The sequence below is a fragment of the Nothoprocta perdicaria genome, unplaced genomic scaffold, assembly GCF_003342845.1.
Source record: "Nothoprocta perdicaria isolate Ctin4 unplaced genomic scaffold, notPer1 scaffold_20, whole genome shotgun sequence".
Classification (NCBI taxonomy): domain Eukaryota; kingdom Metazoa; phylum Chordata; class Aves; order Tinamiformes; family Tinamidae; genus Nothoprocta; species Nothoprocta perdicaria.
Window position 1 is genome coordinate 5,852,389 of NW_020455205.1, and position 20,172 is coordinate 5,872,560.

General features: G+C 38.4%; 1 protein-coding gene across 1 annotated transcript in view; it reads right to left on the reverse strand.

The window, feature by feature from the left end:
• Window positions 1–20,172, reverse strand: part of DPYD (dihydropyrimidine dehydrogenase) — a 277,603-nt gene that overhangs the window by 108,138 nt on the left and 149,293 nt on the right. Inside the window, exon 14 of the mRNA XM_026038025.1 lies at window positions 8,184–8,348. Within this exon, the coding sequence (XP_025893810.1) occupies window positions 8,184–8,348 (165 nt within the window). The remainder of the gene's footprint in view (window positions 1–8,183; window positions 8,349–20,172) is intronic.

Below are 20,172 nucleotides of genomic sequence, written 5' to 3' on the forward strand. Positions count from 1 at the left end.
TTAAATACAGACCTAGCTTTCATATTCTTCTTCATTAGAGCTTTAACAAAATGCCTAAAATTTGAACTATGTTATAAAAATTATATTAAAATTAAGCGGATAATATGGGCTACAGAAACAGCACAGACTAATTCCACTAAGTAACAATCTGCTTTATTTGTATTATCATTATATATACTCAATAAAAGAGAAAAAGCAGAATTACCTAACCCAGTGCCTCTTAGAAGACAGCCAATACAAATGAATGCTAAAGCTACTGCACATTTTACAAGATCAAATTTTGTAATTTACCCAATTGCCTATGAAAAACATGAAATGGAAATTGGGGAGTATTTGAGGGATAAACGCTTTGCACAGGTAATAAACCTTGTAGCATTTTGTCATTCTTGCAAAGTTAAGATTTTAATTTTTATAGATCATTGACCGGTAACAATTTTAAAGTGTAAAACTTTACCATTTTCGTTTTCACTTTTTAACAACGCCACAAGGTCATTTTCCCCTCTCCAATGGCAACTTGTATATCCTAATATTAAAACAATAACTACAGAGAAAAGGGCATTTCCTAGGGAGTAATGACTGGCTGGGAGGAGTTGATGGCCCGAGGCACTGCTGAGGGCCATTAAGTCTGGCTGGTCATTAATCGACAGGAAATGCCCAGCTCGGAGATCGTTATTGCTATTTTAAGCACAAAATGGGGGGGGGAAATGGACATCTTAGTATACGGATTTTTTTAATGCATGATGCAATTTCCTTTGTTGCAGTTTATGGAGGACATTTCTAGGAAGAATGAATGCTCTCTGCCTTCCCATTGGATTTCACAGATCATTTTGCAGCATTCTATTGTGCACACAGTAGCTTACGAAATGGAGAAAATTGGTGGGGATTTTAAGTGTCTTTCTGTTCTCTCTAAATAATACTCTCCATAGAAAAATAAAAGGAAAATTGAACCTTAATAAGAGGAATAAAAATATGCAACCCCTCACGTCACTGTCAGCAGTATTACATTTTAGAAATATCTTTTTAATCACAACTTCATGTTTAGTGCAATTCTTTCACTCCTGCTTAAAGACCATTCACATATCTCAGTGAAAAAAAAAAAAAGGAAATTTTTAGCAATAGCAACAGCCAAAGCAAATCCTAAACCAGCTCCAGTTGATACTGCCCATTAAGAAGCTTTTTTTTTTTTTTTCTTTTTTTTTTTTTTTTTAACAATAATCAAGCAGATTGACTCATTTTCTAGGAGCTGTTTGGTGAACTCCCGAAACGGCTTTATTTGTCCCCTAGTTCACACTGTGAGGCTAAAGTTTTAAGGATGTGCTCATAGTCCTCGCAAAAAAGTGAAAATTGTTCTTTTCTGCAGGATCAGTAACTCGCACTCCAAATTAAAGGAACACTCCTAATGCATGCACAAAAACTCCCCTGCCTTACTGAGCTGCTTACTATTTGTCAAGCCTTAGCTGTGAAAATAAAACACAGTCAGTCATGCCTTTACAACAGGCATAGTAAAAAAGTGCAGGTCTGCATTAACTAGTTTGGTAGTCTTCTCACAAAGCAGTGGTTTCCAACTGCAAAATAGAAAAGTTTTCACATTTCTCATCGCCGTCCTAATTTGTCACTGGGAACACTGCAAATTTGAATCATAGATTGATTGCCTGAATCTCACTGAATTTACCATGGGGTTACATTTTCAATCACAAATTGCAGCTTCCAACACAAGATACATGTTTGAGACCACATTCCTAAAAGACATTTTCTCTGGGTAAAATTTAAAAGATTTTTTTTTTTTTAATGTTTCTATACGTGGGAACATCTGTGATGACCCTCTGGAAATGCAGTCTTTCAAATCTCAGTAAATTCGAAGACAGTATTTGAATTACAAAATCCTTAGCACAAAATCCTTCCAAGCTAGTAAAAAATATACGTTCATCTTTGCTTGATTTTTAGCAATTGCAATTTCATGTTAAACAGGTTGGCAAAATGCAGAACTGGCACAATGGTCCAAAGGTTGAGACATGACTGGCAGGAAGGAGGCAAATGCCAATCCTGGGTGCAAATCTAGCTGTTCGTTGTGCATCAGCAGCACAGACCCATCAGAACAGGGCACGGAGCTCCATATCCCTTCTCTGACTGGGGCCTACAAGCTCATACATGGCAAGCTCATAGCAGTGTTTCCACAGAAAATTCCTCTTTACAAATTGGTAACACCCTGGGAGAATGAGCTCCATGGCTCCACGTGGCAAATGAAGAAGTATCTCAGTCCATCACCTTGCAGAATCCAATCTAGCTACATCCTTGCCACGGCAGAAAAGTTTGAACTGTACCTTCCATTCCAAACATGGAAATAAAGCAAATCCATACATTGGTGTAATTTTTTTTGATTTGTGCTCTCTCCCTTTCCTACAAACGCTGTTTTTGACATGCTTCATTTCAATGCTGCTGAGCATTAAGCTGAGGTTTTCCTAGTGCCTTCTCTGTAAGCCCAGCATTTCACTCCTGACTAGTAATAGTTAGCTATTTCATTGTATATATAAGTGTAGTTCCATTTTATCCTGTGTGCATCATCACATTTATCCTCATTTAACGTTATCTGGCAGCTCATTGCTCAGTCACTTAGTAGTGTAAGATTCTTCACAGTCAGCTCTCACCTTTATCTCCCTAAAATACTTACTACTTACTATACTTACTATTATCAGCAAACTTAACATTCTTGAAATTTGTTCTTTTTCCAGATTGTTAAGAAACATTTTAAATAGCACAGAACACAGCAAAGATTCCGAGGAAAGTTTACTGGAGATCTCTATACAGTGTGAAAATTGAGCATTTTTTCCTATCTTTAATTACTTATTTATCACATGAGATTCTTCCCCCTAATCTCATAGCAACTTAATTTCTTTCAAATTCTTCGGTAAGTGACCCTATCATATGCTCTGGGAGACCCTAGCTGACTGCTTCAGCTAAGACTCTCCATGTCCTACAAGATCTTAGATTTTTAAGGTTTTTAAAAAAGGTATGCCTTTTTTTGGGTTCCCCCCCCCCACACACCTCTTTTACTAATTCAGTTCTTTAAAGGGCTTCTATCATTTGCACACAAGGGCAGCAGCGTGGAGCTCCCGCTCAAGTGGAGCTCTACTAGTGACAGAAGCAATGAAGACAACTTCAGGATTGGGAAGAGTGAAAGCTCCCCTGCAATACACAGAGGTGTCTTCCCATCCTAGGAGGTATCTTTCCATATTGTTTTATTTATGCCTCTTCCTCATGGTGAAGGATGAAGAGCAAAAGAGAAGGCAGTCACAGGCTACAATGCTCTGAGGCCTGTTCTGGCCACTACAGCAGTCAGTGGGAATTGAGAAGTCTTGGCTATTCTGAGTGCTTTATTCCAGCCTCAATGTCCTTAGCTGGATTTCCTCTGATGTTAGGGACTAGGCCTGTTGCCAATTTCACAGAGTGAAAAGGATCTTTTCCATATGGTGCATTTAACAACTGCTGTGTGGGTTTTTTCACCTCCTACCAAGCCTCCATGATGGTTGGCTTTGGGAAGCTAGAGTTGCATCAGTAACAACTTCTGGAAGTTTCTTTAATGCAATTTTGCATCTGAAAGAGAGACAAGGGAACCCAGGTAGCTTCTCTGCATTGCTGGGCACTTACGTGATATGTAGAGCAGGCTCCTGGGCAGCACAGTTTGTTTCTCCTTTACCTTGTCCATTCTAGTTTATGTGGAAAACCACTTGGACTTCCACTAGGGTTCTCTGACAGGTCTGGGAATTTCTGCGGGTTGCTATTGCTACGAGGTAAGGGCCAAAGAGAAACAGCCCTTCCAGGTTCTTTAGAAACATACGCCTGCAAGTCTGTGGGTGTTGCGGCTTCCATTTTTAAACTTAATATGTCTGTGATTCATCATGTGCCTGCACACGTGAGCAGGTATTCGGAACAGAAAACGTTTTCCTTTCCATGGAAAAGCAAAGCCATCTACATCAGCCCTAGCAAAGCAAGCCTATATGGAGAGCAGCTAGCTGACAATTTGGTCTCCCTTTATTCTGAACGTGACTTCTACAAAGAAGCTGAAGGTTATGCCTCTCACTTTATCTAACTACATATGTTCCAAATGTTACCCTAAATTCTCAAATATTCCAAATTTGAAACCTAAATGTTAAAATGAACTAATACACCTTTCATATCCTGTACAAGTCACATGTGACCAGTAACGCAAAATATAAATACTATGTATACTACACACAACATCCCATAGGCCTTTGAACACTCATCGAAAGTAAAGGCTCTATCTATGACTGCAAAAACGCACAAAGTATTCCTAAATACATTTGTGAAAGCCAAGTTCAGCTTGCTCTTCACCATAAAGCTGTGAAGTCTACAACTCCCAATATATCCCCCCCAATATTTACAGCTAAAGCCTTTTTTAAATCATAAATGAAACTCACAACAATGAATAAAATTATTTCATTTTCAGATATATTGGTTAATTCCTTCTGGAAAACATATTAGAAGATACATTGTTAATACAGAATTAGAGGGAAAAAGTTTATGTAAACATACAAAAGTTCCCAGTTTACAGCCAGAATTAGTTATTAAAAACTGAGCTGGTGTTACATGTAAGCTGGGTATGTAGGACACCACTTCACGGATCACTTCAGCAAACTAATCAAGCCTCTCCAGGTAGACCACCCACTATTCCTGTAGCAAGTCTATTTCTATCCAACTTGTAACTTCAGAAATCCTTGTGAACACTGCATTTTTCTACCCAAAAGGTTCTTGACAGGAGCAAGGCCCTCCCATAGGCCTGCTCAGCTGTGTTTGTCTTGCTCTTTAACCCTCTCACTTCCTCTTGTTCGCACAGAATAGAATTAAAACAAAGTTTGGTTTGCTAGGCTACATTAAGAAAAAATAAAAGCACTGGCTGCCCTATTTCACACCTCTATAGCCGAAGAAACTGCAAAATAATAATAAAAAAAGCTGCTGACACCATTCTAGGAGGGTGGGTTTTTTTTTTTTTTTTTTTTTTTTTTAAATTGTGCTACAAAGAAGTCAGTTACCAGCCTGGGCTCCGGCGAGCTGTGTTGTCCTCGCGCTCTCCCTAGCACAGTCACTCCTGACAGGTGTTCCTGGGACATTCAGAACAAAATGTGGAACAAAAATATATCTTAAACGCTTTCAGTCTTCAAAAGTTGCTCTGTGCTGAGCAACTGCCACCAACACTGTCACCAACACCCTGCAGGCCACGTGCAGCACCGCAGACATCAGCAAGGTGAGATTCTTCCACTTAGCTTTGGAGTCCAAGAGTACTTAATCATCCCAGTGAAAAAGGCTTCTCAATTCAACACATCATGACCCTGGTGTCTGAATTCCAGAATCGATTCCCCAGCTGACAATCTGGTGTCCTATGTGAGCTCCTTAGCAGCACTCATTTGTGCTCAGTAAGGAGGCCTAATAGATGCTTGTAAGATTTCAGTGTATGAACTGCAGCAATACTGAAAAATACTCACTTTAGTATCTTTTTCCAAAAGCTGTTGTTCCTTGCATTCCATATATCATCTGCTTGTTTGTGATGGGCTCCTGTCAGCCCTGTAGTGATTGACATTTTCCCTGCAACATATTTTGCTTCATTAAGTTCCACTTCAAAGCTCTTCTTCCGTAGGCTCAGTTATGGTAAGCAAAAGGTTTTTATGAGAAACAGCAGCAATTTGCGTGTTTTCTTTTCTTTTCTTTTCTGATGCAACAAATGCTAACACCAACATACCCTACCTCTCTGCAGTCTCCAGAAACGGTCTCTCTCATGATCGTTGGCTACACTGTACACAACTACCTGACTTTTATCAGTAAGTATCACTAGTGATTTTCCTCAAAACTAGTGTTTGAATTTCAATCTGAAAATTCTCATTCTTAATTGTTTTCTTTCACTTTTTATAGTGCTTGATAAACAACGTTTTCTATCTGAGGAGGATGTGACATTTGCTTGTATGATATCAACTTTATTCTAATAAAACAAATGATACACTCATACTACAATTAGCATTGTGAAATCAATAAAATAATTGTTCCCTTTGCTGTCAAATTTTCAGTCTTTACTACCAAAAAGTAGAAAAAGCTAATACAAGCGTAAAATGATAAATCCTGTGGTATCAGATGCTACATGTGGAAATATAAGAGAAGAATGCAGACGCTTAGCAGACTCTCATCAAAAGCACTTAGTTAACCACATTAGGAACAAGTTTGGCTATCAAAGGGGCAAGTTGATATGAAAAGTAAAGCTAGGACATCTGTGAAACTAAAAAGGAGACCACAGACACAAACAGATCTGTTTCTTTTGGATTTTCACAGCTCTCCAACTGAATGAATAAAATTGGCATATACTAACAATAAAAAATAATAAAACACCCCAAAACAAATCAGCTATGATTTTCACGATCCTTTACAAACCTACAAAATCCAGACCCTAGCTCTGTTTTCTCCTGTGCCTGGGCCCCTAAAAATATTTAATTCCCCTCAGCTGGCATTGATGCTGGCTCCAGAGTTTGTGCTGGGGGCAGCTTTTGCCCCAGCCTGCTTGATGTGGATTCTCCAATGAGAGTTGAAGGCAGAAGCTAGGAGAGGAAAAGACTGGAAAAGACACATGGAGAAAACGACAAACAAGAAACCAGAGCCAGAAAAGCCAGAGAATCAGGCAGCCCTCTGCCCTTCCTCACGTAGTCATGAAGACTGTGCTTGCACTAGGGGATGCTGGTTCCTGATCTACAGCAATCTACAGTGTCATGGCTATGTGACATTATCCACTGAGCTATGCCAGCTGGTCCTCTTTTGCATAAGCCCTTGCAAGATTTAGTTTAAATCCTAGGCTCCACTGTGGGAATTTTGCAGTTCCTTTTGTATTATAGCTCACTTCTTCCTAATGGTAAGTGACAGGATGCTGGTATGGAATTATTCTGGTAAACTAGCTATTTTGCTAATATTTTTTCTGGCTATTAAAAAGAAATACTTGTATTACAGAGCAAGAGCAATTATATATCAATTTTGATTTGTTTTTAATATTTACCATAGCAAGATAAGTTTCTGTCTTGTAATCTATTTTGTGTCCTCTTTTTTGGTTTGCTTTCATCTCAGTGGAAAATGCCATTCCTTGCTTCTCAATTAAGTTCACCCAGACATTTCTCAAAAAGTATTTTTGTTTTAGGTTGCTTTTTTTGTTTGTTTTGTGTTAGGTTCACACTTTCACCTGATATGAAGCTCAGTCACAGGTAATAACGTGACTCAAACCTCAGAAAAGAAACACACAATCGATGAACAGCAAACTGGGATATTAAATATACCTTTAACTTTTTGTACCAATGCAAGCTGTTTAAACAAGTTTTATAATTTTTTATACCTGCAGATACAAACATTTAAACTCCAAGTATGAGGGAAAAAATCTGATTATGTTTATAACATAAAACATTCAGGAAAGTTCGCTTATTTTCCTTTGTGTTGAACCATGGAAGTAAAACTTCAAGACAGAAGCTATCTAGACTTTGGGATTTCTGGCTCTATTCATTGAGATCATGATTCAGGAGAAACTTTTACTCTCTACCTAGATCATCTTATTCACTAGAACAGTGGCTGAAATCCACCTATGCCAGCTAGCTCGTATCTTTGCTCCCAGCTGTCATTATTACCTTCTAGACAGATACTCCTCACAGCCAAGCAGGCTCCAACAAAACCATATCCTTGCAGTGAATTTTAGCAGGCACCATTTCTTCACTTTTGAAGCAAAAAATCATTTAAAAAAATCGGAATAATTTGCATTTGGATTAAAAATGAAAAGAAGAAAGAGTCCTTTTATAGTTAAATTCAATTTGCAATAGAAATTAATATTTTAAGTTACATCCTTAAATGCAATCTCAAGTACAAAATTATTCACAGAAAAACTTATAAGCATCCATTCTGGGATGCTTCTTTCTTTAATACTGTCTGTTTGAATTTAAAGATGAGCCCAAACAAAGAAACAATGAGGTTCTGTTCGCATGGTTTCTATGTAACAGTCCTATCACAGAATTTGCTGTCATAAAGATGGGCTCTTCAGATATGCAAAAACATGCTCTTATGCCAATAAATAAACTAGGATTCTATTTTTACAAATCTTAAAACGGGTAATTTTAAATCTTTATATTTCATCTTTATGATTGATTAGTACTTACGTGGTTTGGAAAATCAGCTTTCAATTCAGCAATACTTTTACACCAATACGCTGCTGTTTTCTCGCTGATCAGCTCAATGTTTAGAAAAGAGCCTTGGCCTGGGCCATATATTGGACCTGAAGTAATTCCACGCACAATCCTCGGAGAAACATTGGTCACAATATCCTGAAAAACAATGAAACCTTTCAGATTGATTTGGTAATCAGTGAGGTCTATGAACGTAACATAAACGTAGCTGTATCAGAGCTTTTAAAAATGTACTATTATTTTGAGTAAAAACTCGGATGATAGTAGCTGATCAGTACGGAAGAAAGGAAACCCAAGTGCTTCCACACGCTGGGCAGTGTTGCTTACACAGGGCATTGCACAGCAGGCAGAAAGGTTTCTCTTCTCTCTCTGGTTGGGTACAACGAGCCCAAGTGGAAAGTTCTACAAACTTCGTGTTTTCAGCATTACTGTACCCTGCAAACATGCAAAACTATAACAACACAGTAGGTAAGGCCAGTGCTCTAGATTAGCAGAGTGTCTAATTATATCTTCTAAACCAGAGAAGAAAAACGTTTGGTTTTTGTGTAAAGCAGTATGATAAGCTATTTCAGCTACCAAGAAAATGCCAATATATGATGTCTACCAAGCAATTGGCATTCCAAATATCATTCAAATAATACGTCTATGTTGGACAGAAAAGGCCCACAAGTCCTGTGGAGATGCCTGCGTCGGCCTCAGCTGTGTAGGAGCGTATCTGCAAACTCACACAAATGAGATAAAAGTCTCTGTCCTACACAAACAGGTCCAATGCAAAGAGGTGCTGCCCACCAGCCTCCCCAGTGCAAACTCAGAATCACAGGTCCGCTAGCAAAGGCATACAAGTGTATGCAACTTCAGGAATGTAATTACAAGATGAAAACAAAAATCAAAAATTAAACTCCCCAAATAATTAAAATTCAGATCAATGTTGTAAAACATACATTTCCTAAGGTCACTGTAAGGTTAGCAAACAATTTTGAAGCAGACAGTAAACACACAAAATGTTGACTTGTTTAGTAGTCTTAATTAAGCTACAATGTCACCATAACTATATTAACAAAGAACTGTAAATTCTGACATCATTTAAGACTAAAGGGAAACATAAATGGTAAAATGTTTCTTTTGCCAATTTCCAATTAAAAATAATTTTGAGTAAAGGTCATTTAGTTACAAATGTATTGGAATTATTTGTTTAACTACCCCTCCTCACCATCTTGTCATTTTTAGTGAGATAACATGAACCTCCATTAGTATATAGCAATTAAGGTCAATTTACATATTTTAATTAAGAACCATCCCATATAAAACAATTAGGGTAATAGGCATACTAACTGGATTTCATAACATTTGGACGTTTTTCCAACGAGATAGACAGGAAACCTTAATTAGCATTAATTAGCACTGATCTGCATATGTTTGATAAGGCATACCCTTGCCACAAAAGATTATTTATTCCCGAATCTGCCAAAAGCTACAGTTTCAAAGGATAAAGGACTTTTCTTCCCATTGTATGTAAATTTGGGGTAATCTTCAATTGTTTATGAAGTTGAATTGCTTATTATACAGTAAATATGTGCTAATATTTTATAGTGATAGATTATTATACGCTCATTTACATATGTAGAAATCATACAAAGTAATCTCCCCCTGTTAATCTATTTTCTGGCCTAATAATAATTCTGGAATCTTGGATGCCACAATAATCCTTAATTTTCCTCTTAAACTATTTTCCCTTCCTCACTAAAGCATCATCTCCCGCTCATCCACATGGTATATTTTCACAAAATATAAATCAGGATATTTTCTGAGTTGCATTTGAATTGATGCAAACCAAAACCACAAACAGCAAAGCACACCCCCCTCCTCATGCCCACAACACATTACAGCAAGAGCAGTTTTAGGTAGAAGAACCTTTTACGGACGTCAGCTCTGTCATGGCACTAGGCCTAAGCTAATGGCCTGTCCGCTGGTGGTAATTATTAGTTGCAGGATCAGTGTCGATTAGCACACGTGACAATCTCCATTTTGTGGCTGGCTTACAGATGCTGTGCCAAATACTGCCTGCAGCCATCTATGATTCTGCTTGTTGCCTTACTACAGGCCTGTTCTGTTCTCCCTCCAGTCTCTTCTTTCTACAAAGTTAAGTACTGCCATATTCCAGGATGGAACATCCCTCTTGTGGGATGCTCACAAAGGCTTGGTGTGCTTCCCTGTGAAAGTGTCCTGGATTTTCCAGTGCTGGCCTTGGATCTACAGGCCTTCTCTCTCCACCGAAAGAGAGAAGATGCTCTAGGCCCATGATAGCTGCCCCACAGCGCTGGCTCTCCCCATTCTAGCATGCAGCCATGCAGCGCCTGCATGGCAGCTCCCCTGGGGTACCCACCTCGCAACGAGGGGCCTGAGCAACCGCACACACTCGCACATGGCTCTAAACCTGCCGCTCCTTCCAGTAACCACCACGCTCTCCGTCCTCACCACACCTCTTCCGAGGAGCTCGGTGGCTTTGATACCCAAACACTGCTCCCTGCCTCCTTTGCTTAGATCCCCGAGAGGAATATGCCATCCTTGTTTAAGATCCCATTGCTTGGTTGACTCTCCTCAATTGGAGTGGACCAGATGCAAAACCCACAGTGAGGGGCACTCAGGCCCCTCTCCCTGCTCTGTTAGCATGCAACATCCCCAGGATACAAGGAGACCCACAGATCAGGGAAATAAAACAGGATTTGTAGCTTAGGTTACAATCCAACGTATCCATCCATACATCCAAACATCTTCCAGTATTTTGTTCAAATACTTGCTTTTTTTCCCCCTTTGTGGCCAAATGCTGGCATCCATGCCTTCCCCTCTCCACCCCTCAAAACTTCAGCAGAAAACGAATTTATATCAACTATTCATACAGAATAGTGTACAGAAACACTGACTAAAAAACAATGGCAAAGACAACATAATGACCCACAGAAAAATAAATTTGTTTCCTCTGAAAACCTTGCAAACTACTGTACACCCCAGGATTAGGGAAACTATTTTCCATTGTAGATTCCAGCAAAATGACCTAGGACTAGGTGAGTCAAGGCAAGGCAACAGAATCACGCACAGCACCTCACTACAAATAGAATCAAGGACTAGTTGTGAATCACCAACATTTCAGTTACCAAACACACTGTTTGCCTCAAAAAAATGATTCATTTCCGCAGCAGAGCACATCAGAAACCACCACCTCAAACCCTCAAGTCTTTCCAGCTCAGGCCATCACGTCAGAACATTGAGTTACGCAGGCAGAGAACATGGCGCCGCAGAGAACATGGCGGACACCGGCAATATCCTGCCCACTTACCTGCTTAGGTACAAATACAGAATTCTGGTAACTCGAGACTGTTAATTTGCATTAAACATTTCTTTTCTTGTTGATTAATTAAAACATTGGAAAAAAAAAGGCCCAAGGCATTGATCAAGCCCCACTTGCTCTAACAATCTTTGAACTCTGCAATCAGATCCTTGAATTCTAAACTATCTAACTATAATGGGACGTAGGTTTTGAGACATCTTAGCATACACACCTCAAACACCCAACAGTTTTTAATAAGTCAAATAAATATTTTTAAAAAGGTGTAAATCCACATAGACCCTACTACTCACACTAAAACAAGACTTATTTCATGCAATCTAGTTTTCAATTAATAACTGCCAAAGATTTTTTTATTGTCAAGAGATAATTCTGCTGCTTAAGTTGAGAAAATAGAGCTTTATGTTTGGGCAGTAGGAGCATTTTGAGTTTTAGGGGGTACTCAGAGGGGTATCAGGTACTATCTAGTATTGCATGATACTAGATTATGTGATAAGCACGTTTATTGTGTGTTTCTGCTGAAGTGATCACCAGAGAAATGACTTACATTGTGAATATTAACATTGCCATCTGTAGGTGTGGAAGTTAATGACCCACAGAAAGGAATCAAGACATTCACCTTTTAGCCAGAGTTATTGTTCTAGGGGGATCAAGAAAACAGCTCTTCATTAACTGGGTTCACATTTTCATTTCACAATCATATATTGTAAAAACAAAACCTAAACTAAACAATTAAATGCCTATTCAATTCATATAGTTACGGTAGGGAAATACCAAGAACCAAAAGAAAAAGTCTATACTATTTTTCATACCACAGCTCCATTATTTTTCCTCTCAATTTGGTACGTTTGAAGAATTGAGGGGACCAGAGAACAAACAGGCACATGTATTTGGGATACAAAACTAAATATTAATTGTATCTCTAGCTAATAAATTAACTCCTTTAAGTATTTCATCTACAAGTAGAGATGTCCTGCAATATAAATATCTGCAGCACATTGTAGGTTTTGAATAAGATTGGGATTTTATAAATAAATATAACAACATTATACTAAGTATTAATACTTGTTTTCTTCCCTCTGAGATGCATTTAAGAGACATGGAGAACATGGATTGCAATATTGGGCCCCCAAATGAACAAAAATCACTTCAACTCTTCAAATAAAGGTTTTCCAAACTTTAGTATACAAAACCAGATAGGATTTGGTTTCTGTCCATTTCTTTTCATTAAGATCAGAAAAGAGACTTAACACAACAGGCAGATTACAAGATTTTACAAAGCTAATTTATACCTTCCTTTCTTCCACTCCACGTTTGCCCTGAGTGCAGTGTGGTTCTGCCCATTATTGCCGCTATTACTTGCTAGATAGAAGTCAGCGTGAACACTAAGGCAGCCACCACTGCTATTGTGCAGAAAAGATCTAAATACCATATTAAGCTAGTTCTACTCCAGTATCTCAAGCACAGGCACACCTACAGATACTAGTACCAGCAAAACATACCTACAGATAAAGCTAGTAAAGACAGTAAGCTTTACTGCTAGAAAAAAACATCAAGTTTTACTTTACTGTATGAAAAACAGCAGCCTTGCTAGCTGAATAACAAAATGCAGTCACTGAAAAACAAGGCATTTAAACCATTTCTGACATACTACTTTTTCTCAGATTTTCAACAATCTACTGAAAAGGTCAGAAAGATTGTGAAACCCAGTTTTATACATGAAATGCTGTTTTTAGAGCTCAGTTTCTAAATTATTTAATCAACCCCCCAGCATCTAGCTTCAGTTTTCCCTACAGCTTTTCCTAATTAAAATGGAACTTTTACAGTTTCACCTCTTTGGAAGTATGGAGGAGGATGTGGGATCCCTCCTGCCTGGCCACCTCTCCAGGAGCTGGCATATCCTGGAAAGCACAGCCTGGAGCAGGGAACAGCGCTGCAACTTCTGTCCTTGGGTTCCCCTGCCCGCCCTAGCTCAGGCTCTTGCACTGGTTTGCCTCTTCAGTGCCTCAGCTGTGTAGCCAGACTGTGTCTCGTATCAGCCCTTCTGGAGTTTTACCCATCTAGAAAAGGCAAGTGAGAGCCGTGGCAACAGCACCATCACATGCGGTATGTTCCCACACACCCCTTCTGAGCCCTTCTCTCCTTCGTCAGAGCTGTGAGACAAGAGAAACTGCCCTGGGGTTTCTCTTTCGAGGCCCAAAATAACGACTCACAATCTTGAATTTCTCCATGACTCCAAGTGCTTCCAGCTGAGCTTCTCTGGCTCCCTTTAATAGATGGCTACAGCTGCTGCAAGTACAACTGCAAATGCAAAACTGCAGTGCAGGTGCTCGTCCCTCTCTCTCCTCCCATCTCTCAGTGAACATGAAAGCATTTTTGGAAAAGGAAACAGCCTTGGCAGAACAACTTATGCCCGAACATCCCACCACACAGAAATTGCTCTAATCTCTCCACCATCAGGGAGGAAATATTTAGTGTCAGAAGATACCATTTTTCATTGCTTTTGTGAATGAAGCCAAGCCCTCTTCTTTCCATTGTGCTGCTTCTCTTCACAACAGATAGGACATAAAAATGATGTAAAATAATATTTTTCAGTTTCCCTCACCAAAGTAAGAACTTAATTAAAAACCCTGTCATCGCCTCAGACATCCATGACCACTCAAAGGATGGTTTAAAGCACCGTGCCCATCTCTCCACTAGCACAGAACAGTTCTTAAGAATCTTGCTGTTACATATAAATTACACTTCCACTTTCACTGACAAGATCTAATATGCTATAAAGGGAAAATGAGACTTGAAAAAAAAACTGATCTGTCCTTTGACGGCTATCTGACGCGTATTTGCAAAACAGAGTTAATATGACCAACACTTTTCACTTTTTTTACCCAAATCCATACGTATCTCATATCCTGATAGTTTGAAGTGAGTGTAACCAGTGCTTGTATCCTGTAATCCTACTCGACTTCTAAACCAAATTTAAAAACTATTTAAAACAAACCAAAAAAAAAAAACCAAAAATGAAGGCCATTACTTCATAAGCGTTTTTACAATGTTAAACTAGCCCATTTGTGTTTATTAAACCAATCTAACATTACAGCACGAGCAAACAAGCGAGGTTTCTAAATCAATAAGTTAGCAAGATGACTGCAGCTACATACAGAAAAAGGCAACATGTCAAAATTTCACAGAAAACCTGCCAAAGCATTCACGTTGTGTAAAAGATGAACAACTATTACTGGTAAAAGTCAGAATTTTAGTTATCATCTATTTAATTTTATTCTATATTGTCTCCTCAGTCCTTGAAGATCTAACCAAAGGAACATAGAAGGAAAAGATTAAAGTATAAGACAAGAATTGTTTATTCTGTCATCTTAAAATAATCCTGGGACTGTTCCACGCTCATTGCAAATTAAGATTAAGTTAGATTAGAATTTCTAATTTTTTAATGTAAAACTCCCTTAAACAAAAGTAATAGATCTGGAGATTAAAGAAAAATGAAAACAATTAAATGAAGAATAAAGGTAAAAAATATTAAAGAGCAAATGTATGGCTATGACAATTGTATAAATACCTATTAAGCGGAGTAATATATTTTGTAAGAAAAATTTGCTTTGAATATAGGGAATTTGATTCAACTCTTTTGAGTAGATGTGCCAAAAACAAAAATCACAAAAAAAGCCCTACCAATATTTTAAGATTAAAATGACAGCATTTAATAAATCTTCTCCCCCCCCCCCCTTATTTCTGACAGATTTGCTTGTGTTTTTTAGACATCATAATGTAAAGACTTTTGGGCTGTAATTACAAAACATCATTTTAAAAATGTGTTCTATCCGACAGCACTTCATCTTGACAAACAATTACTAGATATCACATTCAACAGAATACAAAAAGCAATCTTATCACAAGGTTAAAATTAGTCTTCTAACAAAAGATGATTTTCAAAGCACACCCAAACCCTCATCAGCTTCATATCAGTTTCTTTGGGAAGGACAGGGAAGTGAGGGAAGGAAACAAGAGGAAGAGAAAAAAATGAAGGACATATGAAAAATTTCTTGCCAATGTTCAATGCAAACACCTATTTTGTTAGTTCTCTGATAAAGATGTAAGCAGTAGGGCATGACTAAAATTCTGCTATCAAACTGTATTATGGTCAGAAACTGTTACCCACAGAAGAGAAGAACATTTATAATTTTTGATAAAAAAGTTTTATCTATATTTGGACGTTCACTTTTGTATTTGTTTACAGCACAAGATTCTTGCATCTCTGTGTTTTGATACAGTAAATACCTAATCAATGAATGGCAGCTTTAGCTGACTAATGAGAAAAATCTTCAGTAATTCTCTCAAATCCTTAATTCCTTTCTAGTGACATGACAAAAGAACAAAGAATCACAGAAAAACATTCCAGATTTCTACCAGAAAATAAACCTGAAGCTGATCAGCTGATTCTCAGGGGGAAGGGGGTTTAGAAACAAATATTAAATATCATTTCTTTTCTCCAAGAGCAAGCTTTCCCCGTGCCGTGAAACAAGCAGCTTACAAGATGTAAGAAAAAAAAAAAACACAAGGAAAACATTTTATTCATCTGAAAAACAAAAATTAGAAATAAAAATAAAAGCATGACACAACACAAATAAGAATGTTTAACAGCAAGACCTTAGAAAGGTTCTATCCAGCTGTTTGTGACAGATGATATAATTCCCACAAAAAGCAACATTTTCTTTGGCAAAGACATTGGGTTTGTGCAGGGGTTTTTGATTTCCCATTTAATTAAGCAACCAGAGCTTTCAGAATGCAGCATTCTGGACTGTGCTATACACATCCTAGGACACAGTCTCATAAAAAACATTCTGATGAAAAAGTCAGATGCTCATGGTCCACGGTGCCATTACAAGTGACACAAATGTCTGCTCTTTAAGCATGAAACTTCATACTTGAAAAAAGCAAGAGACTATTTATTTAAAAGACAGTATTACATGGATTAGCAGAGCTCCTGTCAACAGCTCCGGACACCTGTACCAAGCTCACTTATTGCCTAATTAAATATTAACACGTCCTGATCCAATCTGTGGCATAATTTTAATTACTGTTTTCTCATAGGGAAGTCATATAATCAATGTATTTATAGCTGTTCCTAAAGGCTGTTTTGTAAAACTCCATCAGTCAATTGTGAAGCATTGCTAAAATATTTTCTTCCAGATTGCTACTAGTAAATCAACCCTATTACATTCCCCTAGAATGGGAGAATAGATGCTTTCTTTAAAGGGAATAAAAACATGATTTCTTTAATAATAATAATAAAGAAAAAAATCTTTTAAGCACAATCCTATTTAAAGAGTTGCTTAAATTCTTGCACAAAGAATCAACATTGGGGAGTTACAGAACATTACAGTTATGTTTAAATACATTTATAATCCACAATATTTTTACTGCCGGATTAAGTAATTAAGAGGAGAACCAGCATTACTCCCTTGAAGCAAGCATTTAAATTTTCTGCTGCGGATGAATTGCAAATATCGAGGTATGTCTTGTACATACCTGCAGCATTTTCTTTTTCCATTAGGATTAAGAATGCTTAAATACTGTAAGCATTGATTACCATCACAGTATATTTAGCGGTGAGAAATTCAAGAAATTATACAAATTCTACTTGGAAAGATATTTAAACAGCCAGTACTCAGCCAGTACTATGATTTTCAAAATATCAATTCTCCAGCTGGCATTAAACCATTTCAAGCTACAGATAATGGGACACAGGGGAAGCAGAAGGGTTTTCAATATCTAGGGGGATATATACTTTTTTGTTGTTGTTGTTTTATTTCTACCTCCCATTGGTAATTTAACACACAATGCTTCAAACTCGGTAGCACAAACTCCTAAGCTTTATGCTCGTTTTGAACGTACTCCTCTTATCTTTTCTGCTGCACAAGCTCTACGGAAGCCAAAAGGTCTTTTGCCTGAGAAGGGATTGCAAGACTGAGCAATTTATTCTTCTCAGAACCTGATTATACACCCACCTAAATACTTAACACAGCTGTGGGGGAAAAATAAGCAAAATAAACATGTGAACACTAGTCCCCTCCTAATTCAAGTATTGATTCTTGTCTATCATATTAATAAACAGAGTTTTGAGCCCATTTTAATTCAATACTTGCTTTTACACACGATCTTTAAGATGGATTCTGATCTTGAGAGGCTTCATCTACTTTAAAATCTGTGAAATAAAAGTAGTATTTTCCTCTTTTTATTGGCTACCACAATGTGGACACACATAAGAGTGTTGCATGCAGACTATTAGGTTTTATTTCAATAGACATAAATGTTAAATAGTTTAAATAGTATCAGAATAAATTCAAACTAAATAAAATCAAATAACCACTTATTAAAGTAGAAAAATGAAAATAGGTTAATATCAGTAAGAGACAACCTTCTTTTTGAAATTTCTTTTCCATGAATCCACTTGAAAGGAATCTGAAATCTTTCGCTCTGAACCAAATCATCATCCCAAATCTAACTAATTCACGGTGGCTGCATGAGGGGACAAATTCTGCTCCCCTGCCAGTATCCATGAGGATGCAGTGCAGCTCTGGGAAGGAGCTGAGCCTGATTCGGGGCATTTCTCATTCCTCCCCGTGAGCCCCAGGGGTGAAACAGCCCACGGGGGCAGGCTGAGCTTGCAAAGGCCAAAGCCCCCTGCTCCCTGCCTGCCGCCCGTCACCACGCGCACAGCGTGTTCGGCCAGCCGTCCCCATAAGGACACTTCATGCAGACTTCCTAATCCAGAGGGTGATGACTTTTTCCTCTTGAGAGCCTCAAAACAGAAATTTCCAGCCTGCTGGGTTGATTCTAGGTGTTCCAGGCAGAGCTCTTAATAAATAAGCACTCTGCACTTGCACGTGTTTTAACTTAGCTGACAGAAAGAAACCCATGTAGAGAGGCTGTGAAATACAGAGAATTTCTAGGCCAAGGAATGAGCTCTAATTCCCTTGTGGTTGTGATGGACACAAGGGCTCTGATCTCAAGACTGTTTTTCTTCCAGCTCCAGTCAAAGTTTTCATAGCACTAATTATTGCCTATTAATTTTTTTAAATGCATAAGAAAATGACATATTCTATTGGCTTTCTAAATTAGCCCTGTGGGACATAAAACACACATTTAATAAAGCAAATAAAGCAAAGTTCATTAAAACATTCTTCTGGAAGTGAAAGTAGCTCTGATACTTGGCAATTCCTAGCGAGAGGATTCTCCAGTTTACCACTGAGAAAAAAATTATTCAGAGCTGGCCATCTTCTCTCTCATTAAATGCCGAGTAGGCCCCAAATCCCAGCACTCTTTGGAGCCACTGCTCCAGTCTGTCAGGTAAGTAAATACGCTCATCAGAGGATCTAGCAGGCAGAAATAGATAGGGTAGACATGAAGTCTGCTCTCCTGGAAATCAACAGGAAGGCCGTTTCGAGAGACTAGAGTTGAGTTAAAGTTTCATTTGGAGAATTCATGGTAAATGTTTCCACTACGACGGCCACAGAGGTGTGAGAAAGAGCAACGGCTGTGGCTGTATCTGTGGCATTGCTGAAGACAGAAACAGCTGAAATGGGCTACAAAAGGCTCGTACATGCTCTGAGCTCAAATACTAACAAGAAATCTGTCCTCAGTTACTGAGGACAGCCTGACCTGCACACTGCCAGCTTATTCCTTTAGAATACTGCTTTAAAGCTGGAATAACTTTTCAAAACCGATCTGAAAAAAAATATGCATAAAGTTGTATGAGGAAATACATCCTAGACCAAGACACAGGCACTGTCTTCGCTTCTCCTACAACAGGACTGTGGGGTTTAAAGCACAGCTCCTTGCACTCCCTCCTTGAAGAGCCAGATGCATCGCTAGAGACACTCGCCCTACGGCCAAGGGCTCAGGCTGGCGCACCAGGAGCGCGACCTGGCCTGCAAGGTGACACCTAGAGCTCACAAGCACTAGCGCGAGCTCCCTAGGACTGTTTTATGCACACGGTGACCCAGCAGAAGCTTTAACACCCGCTTGGTATTTAAAAGGTACTTTGTAAGCCAATGCAAATCCCTGAAGCGCCCTATCCCAAGAATATCAACAAGCATCTTGGTCAATTCCTAAACTACCATCACAGAAACTAAAATTACTAGATTCTATACCATAAACATACCTAAATTTAATTATATATCATATATAGACAATAGCTCTTTTGCCTCTGCACCTCAATCACGAATACTAGCCTCTCAAAAGACATCTTTTTTAAGCATAGATAAGTTACTGCATTAAAAATAAATGAGCCTTTCTTTGTCAGCTGATTGGACACTGAGTACACATAATAAATCACCGAGAGCATTGTACGCTGGCCTCCATGCTAACCTTGAGCTGCCGTTTATCTAGTGCCTGCAATTCAGGAGACAATAAGATATTTTACCCAATCAGCTGATCAGCTGAAGAAACTCCAAAGACTGAAACGGCTTTGAAATGCACAGGCTTTTGGATATCAAATTACCTCTGGAACCCTCTGCCCAAAAGTAACTCTAACAAAACCCATTTGAAATACAGCTTCAATATTCAAAAAAATCAATAATTTAAACCACAGGTTGAACATTTTTA